Here is a 23,904-nt window from a genome sequence, read left to right on the forward strand (position 1 = left end):
ATGGTTTAAGATAAGATAAGATATTCCTTTATCGTCCCATATGGGGAAATTTCATTGTTGCAACGCAGGTAGATCCAGAGGAAAAGAACAGATCACTTATAGGAAGTGTGAAAAACACTTTCAGTAGAAGATCTCCAATAAACAAAAGATTAGTTTAAAGTTTAGACCCGTTTCAGTCCTGGTTTAGACCTAGTTTAGTCCTGGTTTAGACCCGGCTTAGTCCTGGTTTAGACCCGGCTTAGTCCTGGTTTAGACCCGGCTTAGTCCTAGTTTACACTTGGTTTAGTCAGATTTGGCTAACAGAGCTAACAGCAGCTAACAGAGCTAACAGCGGCTAATATAGCGGCTACAGCTAACGTCAGTCCGGTGTTTACGTCAGATTCTCCCGTTATTCCTCCAGTTTCACGCGCTCAGCCCCGGGACCGGTAAAGCCCTGCGTCACCCAGGTCCGAACCGGGTCAAGAGCCGGTCCAGAGCCGGGTTTAGGTCCAGTTTACCTGAATTTGAGCTGAAATCCAGGACCTGATCCGTGACCGTGAGAAGGACACGTGAGAGCGGAGACAGCGCCGCGGCGTGGACACTGCGGGCGCACAGTCTGAACACGTGGTTTATGGGTCACGTCCCTTGGGTCACGTTTCTATGGGTCACGTCTCTATGGGTCACGTCTCTATGGGTCATGTCTCTTGGGTCACGTCTCTTGGGTCATGTCTCTATGGGTCACGTCTCTATGGGTCACGTCTCTATGGGTCACGTCTCTTGGGTCACGTCTCTTGTAACGTTTCTATGGGTCATGTCTTTTGGGTCATGTCTCTATGGGTCACGTCTCTTGGGTCACGTCTCTATGGGTCATGTCTTTTGGGTCATGTCTCTATGGGTCACGTCTCTTGGGTCACGTCTCTATGGGTCACGTCTCTATGGGTCATGTCTCTTGGGTCACGTCTCTTGGGTCACATCTCTATGGGTCACGTCTCTTTGGTCACGTCTCTTGGGTCATGTCTCTATGGGTCACGTCTCTATGGGTCACGTCTCTTGGGTCACGTCTCTTGTAACGTTTCTATGGGTCATGTCTTTTGGGTCATGTCTCTATGGGTCACGTCTCCTGGGTCACGTCTCTATGGGTCATGTCTCTTGGGTCACGTCTCTATGGGTCACGTCTCTATGATGTCTCTTGGGTCATGTCTCTATGGGTCATGTCTCTATGGGTCACGTCTCTATGGGTCATGTCTCTATGGGTCACATCTCTATGGGTCACGTCTCTATGGGTCACGTCTCTTGTCACGTCTCTTGGGTCTCTATGGGTCACGTCTCTTGGGTCATGTCTCTATGGTCACGTCTCTATGGGTCATGTCTCTATGGGTCACGTCTCTTGGGTCACGTCTCTATGGGTCACGTCTTTATGGGTCACGTCTCTTGGGTCACGTCTCTATGGGTCATGTCTCTATGGGTCACGTCTCTATGGGTCACGTCTCTATGGGTCACGTCTCTTGGGTCATGTCTCTATGGGTCATGTCTCTATGGGTCACGTCTCTATGGGTCACGTCTCTTGGGTCACGTCTCTATGGGTCACGTCTCTATGGGTCACATCTCTATGGGTCACGTCTCTATGGGTCACGTCTCTTGGGTCACGTCTCTTGGGTCACGTCTCTATGGGTCACGTCTCTATGGGTCATGTCTCTATGGGTCACGTCTCTTGGGTCACGTCTCTATGGGTCATGTCTCTATGGGTCATGTCTCTATGGGTCACGTCTCTATGGGTCATGTCTCTATGGGTCATGTCTCTATGGGTCACGTCTCTTGGGTTACGTCTCTATGGGTCACGTCTCTATGGGTCATGTCTCTATGGGTCATGTCTCTATGGGTCACGTCTCTATGGGTCACGTCTCTTGGGTCACGTCTCTATGGGTCATCTCTCTATGGGTCACGTCTCTTGGGTCACGTCTCTATGGGTCATGTCTCTATGGGTCATGTCTCTATGGGTCACGTCTCTATGGGTCACGTCTCTTGGGTCACGTCTCTATGGGTCATGTCTCTATGGGTCACGTCTCTATGGGTCATGTCTCTTGGGTCATGTCTCTATGGGTCACGTCTCTATGGGTCACGTCTCTATGGGTCATGTCTCTATGGGTCACGTCTCTATGGGTCATGTCTCTTGGGTCATGTCTCTATGGGTCACGTCTCTATGGGTCACGTCTCTATGGGTCATGTCTCTATGGGTCATGGGTCATGTCTCTATGGGTCACGTCTCTATGGCATGTCTCTATGGGTCATGGGTCATGTCTCTATGGGTCACGTCTCTATGGGTCACGTCTCTATGGGTCACGTCTCTATGGGTCATGTCTCTATGGGTCATGGGTCATGTCTCTATGGGTCACGTCTCTATGGGTCATCTCTCTATGGGTCACGTCTCTATGGGTCATGTCTCTATGGGTCATGGGTCATGTCTCTATGGGTCACGTCTCTATGGGTCATCTCTCTATGGGTCACGTCTCTATGGGTCACGTCTCTATGGGTCATGTCTCTATGGGTCATGGGTCATGTCTCTATGGGTCATGTCTCTATGGGTCACGTCTCTATGGGTCACGTCTCTATGGGTCACGTCTCTTGGGTCACGTCTCTTGGGTCACGTCTCTATGGGTCACGTCTCTTGGGTCACGTCTCTATGGGTCACGTCTCTATGGGTCATGTCTCTATGGGTCATGGGTCATGTCTCTATGGGTCACGTCTCTATGGGTCACGTCTCTATGGGTCACGTCTCTTGGGTCACGTCTCTATGGGTCACGTCTCTTGGGTCACGTCTCTTGGGTCACGTCTCTATGGGTCACGTCTCTTGGGTCACGTCTCTTGGGTCACGTCTCTATGGGTCACGTCTCTATGGGTCACGTCTCTTGGGTCACGTCTCTATGGGTCACGTCTCTATGGGTCATGTCTCTATGGGTCATGGGTCATGTCTCTATGGGTCACGTCTCTATGGGTCACGTCTCTATGGGTCACGTCTCTTGGGTCACGTCTCTATGGGTCACGTCTCTATGGGTCACGTCTCTTGGGTCACGTCTCTTGTGATATGAGATATTTTTAGCCGTCAGTACACGCCTCTGCCACAGGGGGCAGCAGCGCGCCACTTATAACAGTTGGACACTTGGAAGCGAAGAAGAAGAAGAAGAAGTTGTTTTTGTTGTTAGCAACTGCTGTAGCTTTTCTAACACCATGAGATGAACGCGCTTTCAACACTTTTGTAAAGAAATAGGTTTTATAAAATCTGACAGCGGCGGGAACACTTTAAACCGCGTTGTCTGAGTGTGTTTTTCCCTTTAGCAGAATCTGTGGCGGGAAGTTTGAACCGTTCGTGTCAGTCGTTGTTTTAAACCCTGATGTTCGCCTCAAACCCGGGCCAGACTCGGTCAAACCCGGGCCAGACTCGGTCAAACCCGGGCCAGACTCAGCCCGCGGCCGCCTCTCTGCGCTCGGACACCGCGGACGTGTTGATCCGCTCCACAAGCGCCAATCTCCGGCTCCAGAGACACACCGAGCCCCCTGCGGCTGCGAGCCCGGCCACAGCGCCTCCTCCGCCGGGTAAGAGGGCACACACGGCCCGCTGCTGGGCTGGAGGTTTGACCTAATGTACAGAAAGTATAATTAACACATACAATTCCATCCAAAATGCAGACAATTTCACAGAATAAAGGTGTACAATAGTTAGTCTAATCATAGCAGTTTAGAGTTTGGTAACATTTACACTGCTCCAGGTTAAACTGTAAAGAACATTCATGTTGGAGTTAAACTACAAACTTAAAGATGCCCAGGATCTCTCCCGCTCAGGTTCATGCTCCCCGTCTCCATAAACCAATAAAAACACACACAAAACGTGTTAAAGCAAAGTAATATTGCATCAAGTTAAATCTCTTTATGACATGGATGAATCCATCTGAAGAGGAGCGTGGCCAAAACAACCTTAAAAAGACAGAGACGTTCTGGTAAAGGAGTGAAAGGGCAGATGAAACCGTGTTAAAGCTCCACTGCGTAACATTTCATCACATTCAAACAGGGAAAATAAGGTTTAGTGGAACAGTCTCTTTCACCGAACTTGCTCTGATCTCAACACTAAGCTGATTGGTCGATTCTGTTTCTTTGACAGGCGCGGATGAGCTGCAGACAATCCGATTGGCTGCTGGAGGTCGAGGGGCGGGGCTGGAGGCGCTCAGACAGAGGTGAGGCTCCAGGTGTAGCGTTGAAAAGCACGTGTGTTCTCTGCTTGTGTGTGTCAGGTGTCAGAAGAGCGCCCCCCAGAGGAGACACGTCAAAGTCACACTGCTGCACTCCCATGATGCACCACTGCAGAACACAGCAGTACAGCACTACAGCTCCCATGATGCACCAGGCCCAGACTCCCAGAATCCTCCAGGAGTTCCTCAGGTGAACTTTAAAACGCTCAAACACCTGTAACTTTCACAAACGGACATTTTAGTTTCATTTTCTGAATTCAAGTCATTAAACGAGTTATTACGTTTTTTAAACGATCAATACAAGGTCAATAATTGAGAAGAATCGTTTCCTCATGAAACTAAAATATTCAATATATTTGTTTCAGAGCAACACAGAGTCAGTCCAGAGACTTCTGCACCAGGACAGGTACTGAACCGGGTCTAAAGAGGGTCTAAAGAGGGTCTAAAGTGGGTCTAAAGCGGGTCTAAAGAGGGTCTAAAGTGGGTCTAAAGCGGGTCTAAAGCGGGTCTAAAGCGGGTCTAAAGTGGGTCTAAAGAGGGTCTAAAGCGGGTCTAAAGTGGGTCTAAAGAGGGTCTAAAGAGGGTCTAAAGAGGGTCTAAAGTGGGTCTAAAGAGGGTCTAAAGAGGGTCTAAAGTGGGTCTAAAGCGGGTCTAAAGAGGGTCTAAAGCGGGTCTAAAGTGGGTCTAAAGAGGGTCTAAAGTGGGTCTAAAGAGGGTCTAAAGAGGGTCTAAAGTGGGTCTAAAGAGGGTCTAAAGCGGGTCTAAAGTGGGTCTAAAGAGGGTCTAAAGAGGGTCTAAAGCGGGTCTAAAGTGGGTCTAAAGAGGGTCTAAAGAGGGTCTAAAGCGGGTCTAAAGCGGGTCTAAAGTGGGTCTAAAGAGGGTCTAAAATGGGTCTAAAGAGGGTCTAAAGTGGGTCTAAAGCGGGTCTAAAGCGGGTCTAAAGCGGGTCTAAAGAGGGTCTAAAGAGGGTCTAAAGAGGGTCTAAAGTGGGTCTAAAGAGGGTCTAAAGAGGGTCTAAAGAGGGTCTAAAGTGGGTCTAAAGCGGGTCTAAAGAGGGTCTAAAGCGGGTCTAAAGCGGGTCTAAAGCGGGTCTAAAGAGGGTCTAAAGAGGGTCTAAAGCGGGTCTAAAGTGGGTCTAAAGAGGGTCTAAAGAGGGTCTAAAGAGGGTCTAAAGCGGGTCTAAAGAGGGTCTAAAGCGGGTCTAAAGTGGGTCTAAAGTGGGTCTAAAGAGGGTCTAAAATGGGTCTAAAGCAGGTCTAAAGAGGGTCTAAAGCGGGTCTAAAGAGGCTCTAAAGAGGCTCTAAAGCGGGTCTAAAGAGGGTCTAAAGCGGGTCTAAAGAGGGTCTAAAGCGGGTCTAAAGCGGGTCTAAAGAGGGTCTAAAGAGGGTCTAAAGAGGGTCTAAAGCGGGTCTAAAGAGGGTCTAAAGAGGGTCTAAAGAGGTTCTAAAGCGGGACTAAAGAGGGTCTAAAGAGGCTCTAAAGCGGGTCAAAAGAGGGTCTAAAGAGGGTCTAAAGAGGGACTAAAGCGGGACTAAAGCGGGTCTAAAGAGGGTCTAAAGCGGGTCTAAAGCGGGTCTAAAGAGGGTCTAAAGCGGGTCTAAAGAGGGTCTAAAGAGGGTCTAAAGAGGGTCTAAAGAGGGTCTAAAGAGGGTCTAAAGTGGGTCTAAAGAGGGTCTAAAGAGGGACTAAAGTGGGTCTAAAGCGGGTCTAAAGAGGGTCTAAAATGGGTCTAAAGCGGGTCTAAAGAGGGTCTAAAGAGGGTCTAAAGCGGGTCTAAAGAGGCTCTAAAGCGGGTCTAAAGAGGGTCTAAAGCGGGTCTAAAGCGGGTCTAAAGCGGGTCTAAAGCGGGTCTAAAGAGGGTCTAAAGAGGCTCTAAAGAGGGTCTAAAGCGGGTCTAAAGAGGCTCTAAAGCGGGTCTAAAGCGGGTCTAAAGCGGGTCTAAAGCGGGTCTAAAGAGGGTCTAAAGCGGGTCTAAAGCGGGTCTAAAGAGGGTCTAAAGAGGGTCTAAAGAGGGTCTAAAGAGGTTCTAAAGCGGGTCTAAAGCGGGTCTAAAGCGGGACTAAAGCGGGACTAAAGCGGGTCTAAAGCGGGTCTAAAGCGGGTCTAAAGCGGGTCTAAAGAGGGTCTAAAGCGGGTCTAAAGAGGGTCTAAAGCGGGTCTAAAGCGGGTCTAAAGCGGGTCTAAAGCGGGTCTAAAGAGGGTCTAAAGAGGGTCTAAAGCGGGTCTAAGCGGGTCTAAAGAGGGTCTAAAGCGGGTCTAAAGCGGGTCTAAAGAGGGTCTAAAGCGGGTCTAAAGCGGGTCTAAAGCGGGTCTAAAGCGGGTCTAAAGAGGCTCTAAAGCGGGTCTAAAGAGGGTCTAAAGCGGGTCTAAAGCGGGTCTAAAGAGGGTCTAAAGCGGGTCTAAAGAGGGTCTAAAGTGGGTCTAAAGAGGGTCTAAAGCGGGTCTAAAGCGGGTCTAAAGCGGGTCTAAAGCGGGTCTAAAGAGGGTCTAAAGAGGGTCTAAAGTGGGTCTAAAGTGGGTCTAAAGAGGCTCTAAAGAGGCTCTAAAGAGGCTCTAAAGCGGGTCTAAAGCGGGTCTAAAGCGGGTCTAAAGCGGGTCTAAAGAGGGTCTAAAGAGGGTCTAAAGCGGGTCTAAAGAGGCTCTAAAGCGGGTCAAAAGAGGGTCTAAAGAGGGTCTAAAGAGGGTCTAAAGCGGGTCTAAAGCGGGTCTAAAGCGGGTCTAAAGCGGGTCTAAAGCGGGTCTAAAGAGGCTCTAAAGAGGCTCTAAAGCGGGTCTAAAGCGGGTCTAAAGCGGGTCTAAAGCGGGTCTAAAGAGGGTCTAAAGAGGCTCTAAAGCGGGTCAAAAGAGGGTCTAAAGAGGGTCTAAAGAGGGTCTAAAGCGGGACTAAAGCGGGACTAAAGCGGGTCTAAAGAGGGTCTAAAGAGGGTCTAAAGCGGGTCTAAAGCGGGTCTAAAGCGGGTCTAAAGAGGGTCTAAAGCGGGTCTAAAGCGGGTCTAAAGCGGGTCTAAAGCGGGTCTAAAGAGGGACTAAAGAGGGTCTAAAGAGGGTCTAAAGCGGGACTAAAGCGGGTCTAAAGAGGGTCTAAAGAGGGTCTAAAGCGGGTCTAAAGCGGGTCTAAAGCGGGTCTAAAGCGGGTCTAAAGCGGGTCTAAAGCGGTCTAAAGAGGGTCTAAAGAGGGTCTAAAGAGGGTCTAAAGAGGCTCTAAAGCGGGTCTAAAGCGGGTCTAAAGAGGGTCTAAAGAGGGTCTAAAGAGGGTCTAAAGAGGGTCTAAAGAGGGTCTAAAGAGGGTCTAAAGCGGGACTAAAGCGGGACTAAAGCGGGACTAAAGCGGGACTAAAGCGGGACTAAAGCGGGACTAAAGCGGGACTAAAGCGGGACTAAAGCGGGTCTAAAGCGGGTCTAAAGCGGGTCTAAAGCGGGTCTAAAGCGGGTCTAAAGAGGTTCTAAAGCGGGTCTAAAGCGGGTCTAAAGCGGGTCTAAAGAGGGTCTAAAGCGGGTCTAAAGCGGGTCTAAAGCGGGTCTAAAGAGGGTCTAAAGCGGGTCTAAAGCGGGTCTAAAGAGGGTCTAAAGCGGGTCTAAAGCGGGTCTAAAGCTGGACTAAAGAGGGTCTAAAGCGGGACTAAAGCGGGACTAAAGCGGGACTAAAGCGGGTCTAAAGCTGGACTAAAGCGGGTCTAAAGCGGGTCTAAAGCGGGTCTAAAGAGGTTCTAAAGAGGTTCTAAAGAGGTTCTAAAGAGGTTCTAAAGCGGGACTAAAGCGGGTCTAAACATGTTAAATGTCGGTTCCAGGGGCCAGAGTCTGGCGGAGGAGACTCTTCACAGATTGGAGACTCTTCACAACCAGCAGCTCATTCTGCAGGTGACTCGGGTTCAGAAGCAGTTTGTGCGCCCTCTGGTGGTCATCGTGGATTAATAAAGCCATAATCAGAGACCTTTCCTAACCCTGTTGGTGTTGTTTTTTCAGAACCAGTTGTTGGACTCGGCTCTAAAGATGGTCATGAGACCTCAGGCTCCGCCCACAGCTCACCTGAGCTCAGGTAACAAACAAAAAGCCGCCGCCTGAAAACACAAGCTTTTATTTATGACCTCGTCTGTTTCTCATTTGTGTTTTTCATCTTCTCAGATCACAGAGCTGCTGCTCAGGTGTTTCCTCTCACCTCAGTTCCGCCCTGCTGTGAACGAGCCACACACAGGTCAGTCCAGGTCTGGTCCAGGTCAGTCCAGGTCAGTCCAGGTCAGTCCAGGTCAGTCCAGGTCAGGTCCAGGTCAGTCCAGGTCAGTCCAGGTCTGGTCCAGATTATCCCAGACCAAACCAGGATTAAATGTTCCGTTTTCTGCTTCAGTTTGCCTGCAGACACGACCTCAGCCAATCAGAGCGGAGCGGAGGTGGGACTTGGAGCCAGTGAGGTCATGAAGGGGGCGGAGCATCTGATGAGCGACATAAAGGCCCTGAACCACGGCCAGAGACCCGCCCTGAACCACGGCCAGAGACCCGCCCTGAACCACGGCCAGAGACCCGCCCTGAACCACGCCCAGAGACCCGCCCTGAACCACGGCCAGAGACCCGCCCTGAACCACGGCCAGAGACCCGCCCTGAACCACGCCCAGAGACCCGCCCTGAACCACGCCCAGAGACCCGCCCTGAACCACGCCCAGAGACCCGCCCTGAACCACGCCCAGAGACCCGCCCTGAACCACGCCCAGAGACCCGCCCTGAACCACGCCCAGAGACCCGCCCCTCGGCCCGGTCAGAGCATGCTCAGTCGGCCCAAACACACGAGGAACCAGAAAACTACAAACATCAAACAATCAGGACCAAAAAGTCTGGCCACGTCACCAGAGCTGCAGCAGAACCAGCAAACATCTCACCAGGAACATCTGAGGAACCAGCAAGACCAAACCAGGACTGAAGATGAGACACCAGCACAAACCAGGACTGAAGATGAGACACCAGCACAAACCAGGACTGAAACGCAGAGATGTGTCTTCTCCAAACTGGGTCCGGGCTTTGGGCAGGTTTTGGGGAGTCGAGGTGGATCTAGGTCAGGTCTACTGAAGGGTCTGGAGGGTCCGCAGGGTCCGGTCTCAGTCCTGGACGAGGCTCGGCTGGTCCTGAAGACGCTCCGGAGGCAGAGGAAAGTTCTGAAGGAGAATCTGGAGTCCCAGCTCAGAGCCAGAGATGGAGAGATCCTGCTCTGTCAGCTGGACGCACTCGCACAGAACAGGTCAGCCGGAGGTCAGCTGAAGGTCCAGAAGCTCCATGAGAAACGCTGGACTCATGCTTGTTCTTCTGCTGTTTTTCAGAGACTGTTCTGACCAGATCCGCATCAGGAAAACGGTGGATTTCTGGATCAGGGCCATGACCAAAGAGATTCAGGTGAGGAAGAGGAGGATGAAGAGGATGATGGGGAAGATGAGGATGATGGGGATGATGGGGAAGATGAGGATGATGGGGATGATGGGGAAGATGAGGATGATGGGGATGATGGGGAAGATGAGGATGATGAGGATGATGGGGATGATGGGGAAGATGAGGATGATGGGGATGATGAGGATGATGAGGATGATGAGGATGATGAGGATGATGAGGATGATGGGGATGATGAGGATGATGAGGATGATGGGGATGATGAGGATGATGGGGATGATGGGGATGATGGGGATGATGAGGATGATGGGGATGATGGGGATGATGGGGATGATGGGGATGATGAGGATGATGGGGATGATGGGGATGATGAGGATGATGAGGATGATGGGGATGATGGGGAAGATGAGGATGATGAGGATGATGGGGATGATGGGGATGATGAGGATGATGAGGATGATGAGGATGATGGGGAAGATGAGGATGATGAGGATGATGGGGATGATGAGGATGATGGGGATGATGGGGATGATGGGGAAGATGAGGATGATGAGGATGATGGGGAAGATGAGGATGATGAGGATGATGGGGATGATGAGGATGATGAGGATGATGAGGATGATGGGGATGATGGGGATGATGGGGATGATGAGGATGATGAGGATGATGGGGATGATGAGGATGATGGGGATGATGGGGAAGATGAGGATGATGAGGATGATGGGGATGATGAGGATGATGGGGATGATGGGGAAGATGAGGATGATGAGGATGATGGGGATGATGGGGAAGATGAGGATGATGGGGATGATGGGGATGATGAGGATGATGAGGATGATGAGGATGATGGGGATGATGGGGATGATGGGGATGATGGGGAAGATGAGGATGATGGGGATGATGGGGATGATGAGGATGATGAGGATGATGAGGATGATGGGGATGATGGGGATGATGGGGATGATGAGGATGATGAGGATGATGAGGATGATGGAGAAGATGAGGATGATGGAGAAGATGAGGATGATGAGGATGATGGGGAAGATGAGGATGATGGAGAAGATGAGGATGATGGAGAAGATGAGGATGATGAGGATGATGGGGAAGATGAGGATGATGGAGAAGATGAGGATGATGTAGTAGATGGAGGGGGAAGAGGAAGATCAGACGTGCTTGGTGTCTCTCTTTTGTGTTCATTAAAGTTGGATTGGATGGACAGGTCAGACATGAATAAGGTCCAGACTTAAAGGTGATGTCTTCAGGTGAGATTCAGGGCTGAAGATTGAGAGGGACATTCACTGGTCTGCAGACAGGGGGCGCGCTAGTTCCTGTGAATCTGGTTTCATCTGGTTGACTGACCTCCTGGTCCTGGTTCTGATCCTGGTCCTAGTTCTGATCCTGGTCTTGGTTCTGATCCTGGTCCTAGTTCTGATCCTGGTTCTGATCCTGGTCTTGGTTCTGATCCTGGTCCTAGTTCTGATCCTGGTTCTGATCCTGGTCTTGGTTCTGATCCTGGTCCTAGTTCTGATCCTGGTTCTGATCCTGGTCTTGGTTCTGTTTCAGGTCGAGGCTGAAAAGTCTTCATTCAAACCGGACTCTGTTGGAACCAATAAGAACGCAGCAGACAGGAAAAAGCCCTCCCCCTCAGGCAGACCGAGGCCACTGAGCGCGCTCAGAACAACGTCCTGGAAACCCACCAGAACCAGCACCGACCCGGTTTGTCTGATTTACCTGGTTCTGAATTACTCCCTTGTTTAAACTCTGGTCTAGTTCAGGTTTAGTCCCGGTTTAGTCCCAGTGTCAGACCCGGTTTAGTCCCGGTTTAGTCCCGGTTTAGTCCCAGTGTCAGACCCGGTTTAGTCCCGGTTTAGTCCCAGTGTCAGACCTGGTTTAGTCCCAGTGTCAGACCCGGTTTAGTCCCAGTGTCAGACCCGGTTTAGTCCCAGTGTCAGACCCGGTTTAGTCCCGGTTCTAACCCGGTTTCCAGCCCGCAGACCCGGCGCTGTACCCGAGGCGTGTTTATGGTAAAGCGGCTCACGAGGGGCAGAGGCGGAGTCTGAAGAAGAGCCCGTACCTGCGCCTGAACTCACCTGTGTCCCCTGACCCCGCCCCCAGGCCAAGCAGGCCCCGCCCCCGCCTCGTCGAGAGCGTCAGAGGTGAGTTTCCATGGTAACCGCCGGTAACAATGTGGAACTTACATTTGTCTGTGTCTCAGGAGTAAAGCTCAAGTCCTGCAAGACCCAGACCAGCCCTGACTCTGACTCTGACTCTGACTCTGACCCTGACCCTGACCCTGACCCTGACCCTGACCCTGGTCCTGGTCCTGGTCCTGGTCCTGGTCCTGGTCCTGGTCCTGGTCCTGGTCCTGGTCCTGGTCCTGGTCCTGGTCCGTCTGGACCCAGTTTCCCGGCCACAGCCATCCTTCTCGGTTAGTACAAACGTCTCTCAAACTCAAATGTTTGTTTCTAATGTTGTGACATCACAATGATTGACAGGACCACCCAGGATATACTCCTCCCACATGGTGAGATCACCGCCCAGAGCCCGCCCACAGCCACAGGAGGAAGTGACATCACAACCCAAATTCCCTCAAAGGGACGCGAGCTCAGGAGACGCAGCGAGAGACGAAGAGGCCGAGGTGTGTCGCTCCCACCGGGAGGATTATATTTATTATATTTATTACAATTATTATAATTATTATAATTAACTCACATTTAAACTCACCATTAAAGAGAAAAAACATAAAGGAAGCGGGATCAGATCATAATTAGATTTATATTTTTACCATCCAGGTCCAAACCAGGACTAAACCAGGACTAAACCAGGACTAAACCAGGACTAAACCAGGACTAAACCAGGTCTAAACCAGGACTAAACCAGGACTAAACCAGGTCTAAACCAGGACTAAACCAGGACTAAACCAGGTCTAAACCAGTTCTAAACCAGTTCTAAACCAGGTCTAAACCAGTTCTAAACCAGTTCTAAACCAGTTCTAAACCAGTTCTAAACCAGGTCTGAACCAGGTCCAAAGCGGGACTAGACCAGGACTAAACCAGTGTCTCTCTCCCAGGCCTCAGGAGCTGCAGTGCCTCCGGTGGTGAACATTGTCCAACAGGAAGAGGAAGAGGCCGAGTTTCCTGGGACACACTTCCTGTCTGTGACTGAGCTGGATCAGGTAAAGTCACGTGGATCTCTCTGACCTCTGACCTCTGACCTTTGCTCATGTGCTCCTGTGCTCTAGTCCCAGATTCCTGAAGGTCCTGAGGAGGTCCTGCAGCTGGAGGGAGGTCCTGGTCCAGACCCAGTCCAGTACCAGGGTCCACAGTTCCCTCCACAGACTCCAGCCTCAGCTCTAACCTCGGCCCAGGAGCAGAGCCTGGATCTGGGCCTGAACGTCCAGCCAGACGCCCTGGAGGAGCGGCTGGTGCAGTGGTAACCACGACGATATGAGTAGAGGACGTGCGGTCAGGAGGGGACGTGCGGCCAGGAGGGGACGTGCGGCCAGGAGGGGACGTGCGGCCAGGAGGGGACGTGCGGCCAGGAGGGGACGTGCGGTCAGGAGGGGACGTGCGGCCAGGAGGGGACGTGTGGTCAGGAGAGGACGTGTGGTCAGGAGGGGACGTGCGGTCAGGAGGGGACGTGCGGTCAGGAGGGGACGTGCGGTCAGGAGGGGACGTGCGGCCAGGAGGGGACGTGCGGCCAGGAGGGGACGTGCGGTCAGGAGGGGACGTGCGGTCAGGAGGGGACGTGCGGCCAGGAGGGGACGTGCGGCCAGGAGGGGACGTGCGGTCAGGAGGGGACGTGCGGTCAGGAGAGGACGTGTGGTCAGGAGGGGACGTGCGGTCAGGAGAGGACGTGCGGTCAGGAGAGGACGTGTGGTCAGGAGGGGACGTGCGGTCAGGAGGGGACGTGCGGCCAGGAGGGGACGTGCGGTCAGGAGGGGACGTGCGGTCAGGAGAGGACGTGCGGTCAGGAGGGGACGTGCGGTCAGGAGGGGACGTGCGGCCAGGAGGGGACGTGCGGCCAGGAGGGGACGTGCGGTCAGGAGGGGACGTGCGGTCAGGAGGGGACGTGCGGCCAGGAGGGGACGTGCGGTCAGGAGGGGACGTGCGGTCAGGAGGGGACGTGCGGCCAGGAGGGGACGTGCGGTCAGGAGGGGACGTGCGGTCAGGAGGGGACGTGCGGTCAGGAGAGGACGTGCGGTCAGGAGGGGACGTGCGGTCAGGAGGGGACGTGCGGTCAGGAGGGGACGTGCGGTCAGGAGGGGACGTGCGGTCAGGAGAGGACGTGCGGTCAGGAGGGGACGTGCGGTCAGGAGGGGACGTGCGGTCAGGAGAAACCTTTTACAGTTAGTATTTCTGGACTGAAGTGTGACCGTGGTCAGAGCGGGCTGTGTGTTTATGTTGTGTGCTCATGTCCAGGCTCATCTGTGAGATGATCCGCCCTCCTGTCACGGACCCCACCCACAAACTCTACACCTGCCAATCAGAGCCAGATGAGAGGCCTGAGCCCGCCCACAGAATATCTCCTGTCCAATCAGAACCCAGCGCTGCCTCCAACCTCAGTGAGTCCCGCTTTAATCCCGCTTTAGACCGCTTTAGTCCCGCTTTAGACCCGCTTTAGACCCGCTTTAGACCACTTTAATCCCACTTTAGTCCTGCTTTAGACCTGCTTTAGACCCGCTTTAGACCCGCTTTAGACCGCTTTAGACCGCTTTAGACCGCTTTAGACCCGCTTTAGACCGCTTTAGACCCGCTTTAGACCCGCTTTAGACCCGCTTTAGACCCGCTTTAGACCCGCTTTAGACCGCTTTAGACCTGCTTTAGACCCGCTTTAGACCCGCTTTAGACCGCTTTAGACCCGCTTTAGACCGCTTTAGACCCACTTTAGACCGCTTTAGACCGCTTTAGACCCACTTTAGACCGCTTTAGACCGCTTTAGACCCGCTTTAGACCGCTTTAGACCGCTTTAGACCCACTTTAGACCGCTTTAGACCCGCTTTAGACCGCTTTAGACCCGCTTTAGTCCCGCTTTAGACCCGCTTTAGACCCGCTTTAGACCCGCTTTAGACCGCTTTAGACCGCTTTAGACCGCTTTAGACCCGCTTTAGACCGCTTTAGACCCGCTTTAGACCCGCTTTAGACCCGCTTTAGACCCGCTTTAGACCGCTTTAGTCCTGCTTTAGACCCGCTTTAGTCCCGTTTTAGACCCGCTTTAGACCCGCTTTAGACCCGCTTTAGACCGCTTTAGACCCGCTTTAGACCGCTTTAGTCCCGCTTTAGACCCGCTTTAGACCCGCTTTAGTCCCGCTTTAGACCCGCTTTAGACCCGCTTTAGACCCGCTTTAGACCGCTTTAGTCCCGCTTTAGACCTGCTTTAGACCCGCTTTAGACCCGCTTTAGACCGCTTTAGTCCCGCTTTAGACCCGCTTTAGACCCGCTTTAGACCCGCTTTAGACCCGCTTTAGTCCCGCTTTAGTCCCGCTTTAGTCCCGCTTTAGACTCGCTTTAGACCCGCTTTAGACCGCTTTAGACCCGCTTTAGTCCCGCTTTAGACCCGCTTTAGACCCGCTTTAGACCCGCTTTAGACCCGCTTTAGTCCCGCTTTAGTCCCGCTTTAGACCCGCTTTAGACCCGCTTTAGTCCCGCTTTAGTCCCGCTTTAGTCCCGCTTTAGACCCGCTTTAGACCCGCTTTAGACCCGCTTTAGTCCCGCTTTAGTCCCGCTTTAGTCCCGCTTTAGACCCGCTTTAGTCCCGCTTTAGTCCCGCTTTAGTCCCGCTTTAGTCCCGCTTTAGACCCGCTTTAGACCCGCTTTAGACCCGCTTTAGTCCCGCTTTAGACCCGCTTTAGACCCGCTTTAGTCCCGCTTTAGTCCCGCTTTAGACCCGCTTTAGTCCCGCTTTAGACCCGCTTTAGACCCGCTTTAGACCCGAATTAGTCCCGCTTTAGTCCCGCTTTAATCCCGCTTTAGTCCCGCTTTAGTCCCGCTTTAGACCCGCTTTAGTCCCGCTTTAGTCCCGCTTTAGACCCGCTTTAGTCCCGCTTTAGACCCGCTTTAGACCCGCTTTAGACCCGAATTAGTCCCGCTTTAGACCCGCTTTAGACCCGCTTTAGACCCGCTTTAGACCGCTTTAGACCCGCTTTAGACCGCTTTAGACCCGCTTTAGACCCGCTTTAGACCGCTTTAGTCCCGCTTTAGACCCGCTTTAGACCCGCTTTAGACCCGCTTTAGACCGCTTTAGACCGCTTTAGACCCGCTTTAGACCGCTTTAGACCCGCTTTAGACCCGCTTTAGACCCGCTTTAGACCCGCTTTAGACCCGCTTTAGACCCGCTTTAGACCGCTTTAGACCCGCTTTAGACCGCTTTAGTCCCACTTTAGACCCGCTTTAGACCCGCTTTAGACCCGCTTTAGACCGCTTTAGTCCCGCTTTAGACCCGCTTTAGACCCGCTTTAGACCCGCTTTAGACCGCTTTAGACCCGCTTTAGTCCCGCTTTAGACCCGCTTTAGACCCGAATTAGTCCCGCTTTAGACCCGCTTTAGACCCGCTTTAGACCCGCTTTAGACCGCTTTAGACCCGCTTTAGACCGCTTTAGACCCGCTTTAGACCCGCTTTAGACCCGCTTTAGACCCGCTTTAGACCGCTTTAGTCCCGCTTTAGACCTGCTTTAGACCCGCTTTAGACCCGCTTTAGACCGCTTTAGTCCCGCTTTAGACCCGCTTTAGACCCGCTTTAGACCCGCTTTAGACCCGCTTTAGACCCGCTTTAGTCCCGCTTTAGTCCCGCTTTAGTCCCGCTTTAGTCCCGCTTTAGACTCGCTTTAGACCCGCTTTAGACCGCTTTAGACCCGCTTTAGACCGCTTTAGTCCCGCTTTAGACCGCTTTAGACCCGCTTTGGACCGCTTTAGACCCGCTTTAGTCCCGCTTTAGACCCGCTTTAGACCCGCTTTAGACCCGCTTTAGACCCGCTTTAGTCCCGCTTTAGTCCCGCTTTAGACCCGCTTTAGACCCGCTTTAGTCCCGCTTTAGTCCCGCTTTAGTCCCGCTTTAGACCCGCTTTAGACCCGCTTTAGACCCGCTTTAGTCCCGCTTTAGTCCCGCTTTAGTCCCGCTTTAGTCCCGCTTTAGACCCGCTTTAGACCCGCTTTAGACCCGCTTTAGACCCGCTTTAGACCTGCTTTAGACCCGCTTTAGACCCGCTTTAGACCGCTTTAGACCGCTTTAGACCGCTTTAGACCCGCTTTAGACCGCTTTAGACCCGCTTTAGACCCGCTTTAGACCCGCTTTAGACCCGCTTTAGACCCGCTTTAGACCGCTTTAGACCTGCTTTAGACCCGCTTTAGACCCGCTTTAGACCGCTTTAGACCCGCTTTAGACCGCTTTAGACCCACTTTAGACCGCTTTAGACCGCTTTAGACCCACTTTAGACCGCTTTAGACCGCTTTAGACCCGCTTTAGACCGCTTTAGACCGCTTTAGACCCACTTTAGACCGCTTTAGACCCGCTTTAGACCGCTTTAGACCCGCTTTAGTCCCGCTTTAGACCCGCTTTAGACCCGCTTTAGACCGCTTTAGACCCGCTTTAGACCGCTTTAGACCGCTTTAGACCCGCTTTAGACCGCTTTAGACCCGCTTTAGACCCGCTTTAGACCCGCTTTAGACCCGCTTTAGACCGCTTTAGTCCTGCTTTAGACCCGCTTTAGTCCCGTTTTAGACCCGCTTTAGACCCGCTTTAGACCCGCTTTAGACCGCTTTAGACCCGCTTTAGACCGCTTTAGTCCCGCTTTAGACCCGCTTTAGACCCGCTTTAGTCCCGCTTTAGACCCGCTTTAGACCCGCTTTAGACCCGCTTTAGACCGCTTTAGTCCCGCTTTAGACCTGCTTTAGACCCGCTTTAGACCCGCTTTAGACCGCTTTAGTCCCGCTTTAGACCCGCTTTAGACCCGCTTTAGACCCGCTTTAGACCCGCTTTAGTCCCGCTTTAGTCCCGCTTTAGTCCCGCTTTAGACTCGCTTTAGACCCGCTTTAGACCGCTTTAGACCCGCTTTAGTCCCGCTTTAGACCCGCTTTAGACCCGCTTTAGACCCGCTTTAGACCCGCTTTAGTCCCGCTTTAGTCCCGCTTTAGACCCGCTTTAGACCCGCTTTAGTCCCGCTTTAGTCCCGCTTTAGTCCCGCTTTAGACCCGCTTTAGACCCGCTTTAGACCCGCTTTAGTCCCGCTTTAGTCCCGCTTTAGTCCCGCTTTAGACCCGCTTTAGTCCCGCTTTAGTCCCGCTTTAGTCCCGCTTTAGTCCCGCTTTAGACCCGCTTTAGACCCGCTTTAGACCCGCTTTAGTCCCGCTTTAGACCCGCTTTAGACCCGCTTTAGTCCCGCTTTAGTCCCGCTTTAGACCCGCTTTAGTCCCGCTTTAGACCCGCTTTAGACCCGCTTTAGACCCGAATTAGTCCCGCTTTAGTCCCGCTTTAATCCCGCTTTAGTCCCGCTTTAGTCCCGCTTTAGACCCGCTTTAGTCCCGCTTTAGTCCCGCTTTAGACCCGCTTTAGTCCCGCTTTAGACCCGCTTTAGACCCGCTTTAGACCCGAATTAGTCCCGCTTTAGACCCGCTTTAGACCCGCTTTAGACCCGCTTTAGACCGCTTTAGACCCGCTTTAGACCGCTTTAGACCCGCTTTAGACCCGCTTTAGACCGCTTTAGTCCCGCTTTAGACCCGCTTTAGACCCGCTTTAGACCCGCTTTAGACCGCTTTAGACCGCTTTAGACCCGCTTTAGACCGCTTTAGACCCGCTTTAGACCCGCTTTAGACCCGCTTTAGACCCGCTTTAGACCCGCTTTAGACCCGCTTTAGACCGCTTTAGACCCGCTTTAGACCGCTTTAGTCCCACTTTAGACCCGCTTTAGACCCGCTTTAGACCCGCTTTAGACCGCTTTAGTCCCGCTTTAGACCCGCTTTAGACCCGCTTTAGACCCGCTTTAGACCGCTTTAGACCCGCTTTAGTCCCGCTTTAGACCCGCTTTAGACCCGAATTAGTCCCGCTTTAGACCCGCTTTAGACCCGCTTTAGACCCGCTTTAGACCGCTTTAGACCCGCTTTAGACCGCTTTAGACCCGCTTTAGACCCGCTTTAGACCCGCTTTAGACCGCTTTAGTCCCGCTTTAGACCTGCTTTAGACCCGCTTTAGACCCGCTTTAGACCGCTTTAGTCCCGCTTTAGACCCGCTTTAGACCCGCTTTAGACCCGCTTTAGACCCGCTTTAGACCCGCTTTAGTCCCGCTTTAGTCCCGCTTTAGTCCCGCTTTAGTCCCGCTTTAGACTCGCTTTAGACCCGCTTTAGACCGCTTTAGACCCGCTTTAGACCGCTTTAGTCCCGCTTTAGACCGCTTTAGACCCGCTTTGGACCGCTTTAGACCCGCTTTAGTCCCGCTTTAGACCCGCTTTAGACCCGCTTTAGACCCGCTTTAGACCCGCTTTAGTCCCGCTTTAGTCCCGCTTTAGACCCGCTTTAGACCCGCTTTAGTCCCGCTTTAGTCCCGCTTTAGTCCCGCTTTAGACCCGCTTTAGACCCGCTTTAGACCCGCTTTAGTCCCGCTTTAGTCCCGCTTTAGTCCCGCTTTAGTCCCGCTTTAGACCCGCTTTAGTCCCGCTTTAGTCCCGCTTTAGTCCCGCTTTAGACCCGCTTTAGACCCGCTTTTGACCCGCTTTAGTCCCGCTTTAGTCCCGCTTTAGTCCCGCTTTAGTCCCGCTTTAGACCCGCTTTAGACCCGCTTTAGTCCCGCTTTAATCCCGCTTTAGTCCCGCTTTAGTCCCGCTTTAGACCCGCTTTAGTCCCGCTTTAGTCCCGCTTTAGACCCGCTTTAGTCCCGCTTTAGACCCGCTTTAATCCCGCTTTAATCCCGCTTTAGACCCGCTTTAGACCCGCTTTAGACCCGAATTAGTCCCGCTTTAGACCCGCTTTAGACCCGCTTTAGACCCGCTTTAGACCCGCTTTAGACCGCTTTAGACCCGCTTTAGACCGCTTTAGACCCGCTTTAGACCGCTTTAGTCCCGCTTTAGACCCGCTTTAGACCCGCTTTAGACCCGCTTTAGACCGCTTTAGACCGCTTTAGACCCGCTTTAGACCGCTTTAGACCCGCTTTAGACCCGCTTTAGACCCGCTTTAGACCGCTTTAGTCCCGCTTTAGACCCGCTTTAGACCCGCTTTAGACCCGCTTTAGACCCGCTTTAGACCGCTTTAGTCCCGCTTTAGACCCGCTTTAGACCCGCTTTAGACCCGCTTTAGACCGCTTTAGACCCGCTTTAGTCCCGCTTTAGTCCCGCTTTAGTCCCGCTTTAGACCCGCTTTAGTCCCGCTTTAGTCCCGCTTTAGACCCGCTTTAGTCCCGCTTTAGACCCGCTTTAATCCCGCTTTAATCCCGCTTTAGACCCGCTTTAGACCCGCTTTAGACCCGAATTAGTCCCGCTTTAGACCCGCTTTAGACCCGCTTTAGACCCGCTTTAGACCCGCTTTAGTCCCGCTTTAATCCCGCTTTAGTCCCGCTTTAGTCCCGCTTTAGTCCCGCTTTAGACCCGCTTTAGTCCCGCTTTAGTCCCGCTTTAGTCCCGCTTTAGTCCCGCTTTAGTCTCGCTTTAGACCCGCTTTAGTCCCGCTTTAGTCCCGCTTTAGTCCCGCTTTAGTCCCGCTTTAGTCCCGCTTTAGACCCGCTTTAGTCCCGCTTTAGACCCGCTTTAATCCCGCTTTAATCCCGCTTTAGACCCGCTTTAGACCCGCTTTAGACCCGAATTAGTCCCGCTTTAGACCCGCTTTAGACCCGCTTTAGACCGCTTTAGACCCGCTTTAGACCGCTTTAGACCCGCTTTAGACCGCTTTAGACCCGCTTTAGACTCGCTTTAGACCCGCTTTAATCCCGCTTTAGTCCCGCTTTAGTCCCGCTTTAGACCCGCTTTAGTCCCGCTTTAGTCCCGCTTTAGACCCGCTTTAGTCCCGCTTTAGACCCGCTTTAATCCCGCTTTAGACCCGCTTTAGACCCGCTTTAGACCCGAATTAGTCCCGCTTTAGACCCGCTTTAGACCCGCTTTAGACCCGCTTTAGACCGCTTTAGACCCGCTTTAGACCGCTTTAGACCGCTTTAGACCGCTTTAGTCCCGCTTTAGACCCGCTTTAGACCCGCTTTAGACCCGCTTTAGACCCGCTTTAGACCGCTTTAGACCGCTTTAGACCCGCTTTAGACCGCTTTAGACCCGCTTTAGACCGCTTTAGACCCGCTTTAGACCCGCTTTAGACCGCTTTAGACCCGCTTTAGACCGCTTTAGTCCCGCTTTAGACCCGCTTTAGACCCGCTTTAGACCCGCTTTAGACCGCTTTAGTCCCGCTTTAGACCCGCTTTAGACCCGCTTTAGACCCGCTTTAGACCGCTTTAGTCCCGCTTTAGTCCCGCTTTAGACCCGCTTTAGACCCGCTTTAGACCCGCTTTAGACCCGCTTTAGTCCCGCTTTAATCCCGCTTTAGTCCCGCTTTAGTCCCGCTTTAGACCCGCTTTAGTCCCGCTTTAGTCCCGCTTTAGTCCCGCTTTAGTCCCGCTTTAGTCTCGCTTTAGACCCGCTTTAGTCCCGCTTTAGTCCCGCTTTAGTCCCGCTTTAGACCCGCTTTAGTCCCGCTTTAGACCCGCTTTAATCCCGCTTTAATCCCGCTTTAGACCCGCTTTAGACCCGCTTTAGACCCGAATTAGTCCCGCTTTAGACCCGCTTTAGACCCGCTTTAGACCCGCTTTAGACCCGCTTTAGACCCGCTTTAGTCCCGCTTTAATCCCGCTTTAGTCCCGCTTTAGTCCCGCTTTAGACCCGCTTTAGTCCCGCTTTAGTCCCGCTTTAGTCCCGCTTTAGTCTCGCTTTAGACCCGCTTTAGTCCCGCTTTAGTCCCGCTTTAGTCCCGCTTTAGACCCGCTTTAGTCCCGCTTTAGACCCGCTTTAATCCCGCTTTAATCCCGCTTTAGACCCGCTTTAGACCCGCTTTAGACCCGAATTAGTCCCGCTTTAGACCCGCTTTAGACCCGCTTTAGACCGCTTTAGACCCGCTTTAGACCGCTTTAGACCGCTTTAGACCCGCTTTAGACCCGCTTTAGACCGCTTTAGACCCGCTTTAGACCGCTTTAGACCCGCTTTAGACCGCTTTAGTCCCGCTTTAGACCCGCTTTAGACCGCTTTAGACCCGCTTTAGACCGCTTTAGACCCGCTTTAGTCCCGCTTTAGACCCGCTTTAGACCCGCTTTAGACCCGCTTTAGACCCGCTTTAGTCCCGCTTTAGTCCCGCTTTAGACCCGCTTTAGACCCGCTTTAGTCCCGCTTTAGTCCCGCTTTAGTCCCGCTTTAGACCCGCTTAGACCTGCTTTAGACCCGCTTTAGACCCGCTTTAGACCCGCTTTAGTCCCGCTTTAGTCCCGCTTTAGTCCCGCTTTAGTCCCGCTTTAGTCCCGCTTTAGACCCGCTTTAGACCCGCTTTAGACCCGCTTTAGTCCCGCTTTAGTCCCGCTTTAGTCCCGCTTTAGACCCGCTTTAGACCCGCTTTAGTCCCGCTTTAATCCCGCTTTAGTCCCGCTTTAGTCCCGCTTTAGACCCGCTTTAGTCCCGCTTTAGTCCCGCTTTAGACCCGCTTTAGTCCCGCTTTAGACCCGCTTTAATCCCGCTTTAATCCCGCTTTAGACCCGCTTTAGACCCGCTTTAGACCCGCTTTAGACCCGCTTTAGACCCGCTTTAGACCGCTTTAGACCCGCTTTAGTCCCGCTTTAGACCCGCTTTAGACCCGCTTTAGACCCGCTTTAGACCCGCTTTAGACCGCTTTAGACCGCTTTAGACCGCTTTAGACCGCTTTAGACCCGCTTTAGACCCGCTTTAGACCCGCTTTAGACCGCTTTAGACCCGCTTTAGACCGCTTTAGTCCCGCTTTAGACCTGCTTTAGACCCGCTTTAGACCCGCTTTAGACCGCTTTAGTCCCGCTTTAGTCCCGCTTTAGACCCGCTTTAGACCCGCTTTAGACCCGCTTTAGACCGCTTTAGTCCCGCTTTAGACCCGCTTTAGACCCGCTTTAGACCCGCTTTAGACCGCTTTAGACCCGCTTTAGTCCCGCTTTAGACCCGCTTTAGACCCGCTTTAGACCCGCTTTAGTCCCGCTTTAGTCCCGCTTTAGTCCCGCTTTAGTCCCGCTTTAGACCCGCTTTAGTCCCGCTTTAGTCCCGCTTTAGTCCCGCTTTAGTCCCGCTTTAGTCTCGCTTTAGACCCGCTTTAGTCCCGCTTTAGTCCCGCTTTAGACCCGCTTTAGTCCCGCTTTAGACCCGCTTTAATCCCGCTTTAATCCCGCTTTAGACCCGCTTTAGACCCGCTTTAGACCCGAATTAGTCCCGCTTTAGACCCGCTTTAGACCCGCTTTAGACCCGCTTTAGACCCGCTTTAGACCGCTTTAGACCCGCTTTAGACCGCTTTAGACCCGCTTTAGACCGCTTTAGTCCCGCTTTAGACCCGCTTTAGACCCGCTTTAGACCCGCTTTAGACCCGCTTTAGACCCGCTTTAGACCGCTTTAGACCCGCTTTAGACCCGCTTTAGACCCGCTTTAGACCGCTTTAGACCCGCTTTAGACCGCTTTAGTCCCGCTTTAGACCCGCTTTAGACCCGCTTTAGACCGCTTTAGACCCGCTTTAGACCCGCTTTAGACCGCTTTAGTCCCGCTTTAGACCCGCTTTAGACCCGCTTTAGACCGCTTTAGTCCCGCTTTAGACCCGCTTTAGTCCCGCTTTAGACCCGCTTTAGACCCGCTTTAGACCTGCTTTAGACCCGCTTTAGACCCGCTTTAGACCGCTTTAGACCCGCTTTAGTCCCGCTTTAGACCCGCTTTAGACCCGCTTTAGACCCGCTTTAGTCCCGCTTTAGTCCCGCTTTAGACCGCTTTAGACCCGCTTTAGACCGCTTTAGACCGCTTTAGACCCGCTTTAGACCCGCTTTAGACCGCTTTAGACCCGCTTTAGTCCCGCTTTAGACCCGCTTTAGACCCGCTTTAGACCCGCTTTAGACCCGCTTTAGTCCCGCTTTAGTCCCGCTTTAGACCCGCTTTAGACCCGCTTAGACCCGCTTAGACCCGCTTTAGTCCCGCTTTAGACCCGCTTTAGACCCGCTTTAGACCCGCTTTAGTCCCGCTTTAGTCCCGCTTTAGTCCCGCTTTAGACCCGCTTAGACCCGCTTTAGTCCCGCTTTAGACCCGCTTTAGACCCGCTTTAGTCCCGCTTTAGTCCCGCTTTAGTCCCGCTTTAGTCCCGCTTTAGTCCCGCT

General features: G+C 52.7%; 1 protein-coding gene across 1 annotated transcript in view; it reads left to right on the forward strand.

Moving 5' to 3' along the window:
• Positions 1 to 3,248: 3,248 nt before the first annotated feature.
• LOC140380204 (uncharacterized) overlaps positions 3,249 to 23,904 on the forward strand; it is a 37,871-nt gene continuing 17,215 nt past the window's right edge. Inside the window, exons 1-15 of the mRNA XM_072464367.1 lie at positions 3,249 to 3,570; positions 4,133 to 4,205; positions 4,263 to 4,410; positions 4,586 to 4,626; positions 8,009 to 8,078; positions 8,184 to 8,256; positions 8,343 to 9,444; positions 9,524 to 9,596; positions 10,869 to 11,303; positions 11,575 to 11,743; positions 11,803 to 12,015; positions 12,083 to 12,225; positions 12,658 to 12,762; positions 12,829 to 13,019; positions 14,009 to 14,151. Of these exons, the coding sequence (XP_072320468.1) occupies positions 3,369 to 3,570; positions 4,133 to 4,205; positions 4,263 to 4,410; positions 4,586 to 4,626; positions 8,009 to 8,078; positions 8,184 to 8,256; positions 8,343 to 9,444; positions 9,524 to 9,596; positions 10,869 to 11,303; positions 11,575 to 11,743; positions 11,803 to 12,015; positions 12,083 to 12,225; positions 12,658 to 12,762; positions 12,829 to 13,019; positions 14,009 to 14,151 (3,181 nt within the window). The 5' untranslated portion in view covers positions 3,249 to 3,368. The remainder of the gene's footprint in view (positions 3,571 to 4,132; positions 4,206 to 4,262; positions 4,411 to 4,585; positions 4,627 to 8,008; positions 8,079 to 8,183; positions 8,257 to 8,342; positions 9,445 to 9,523; positions 9,597 to 10,868; positions 11,304 to 11,574; positions 11,744 to 11,802; positions 12,016 to 12,082; positions 12,226 to 12,657; positions 12,763 to 12,828; positions 13,020 to 14,008; positions 14,152 to 23,904) is intronic.

The sequence above is a fragment of the Eucyclogobius newberryi genome, unplaced genomic scaffold, assembly GCF_026437365.1.
Source record: "Eucyclogobius newberryi isolate DKJ021-1_F unplaced genomic scaffold, fEucNew1.0.hap1 SCAF_45, whole genome shotgun sequence".
NCBI lineage: Eukaryota > Metazoa > Chordata > Actinopteri > Gobiiformes > Gobiidae > Eucyclogobius > Eucyclogobius newberryi.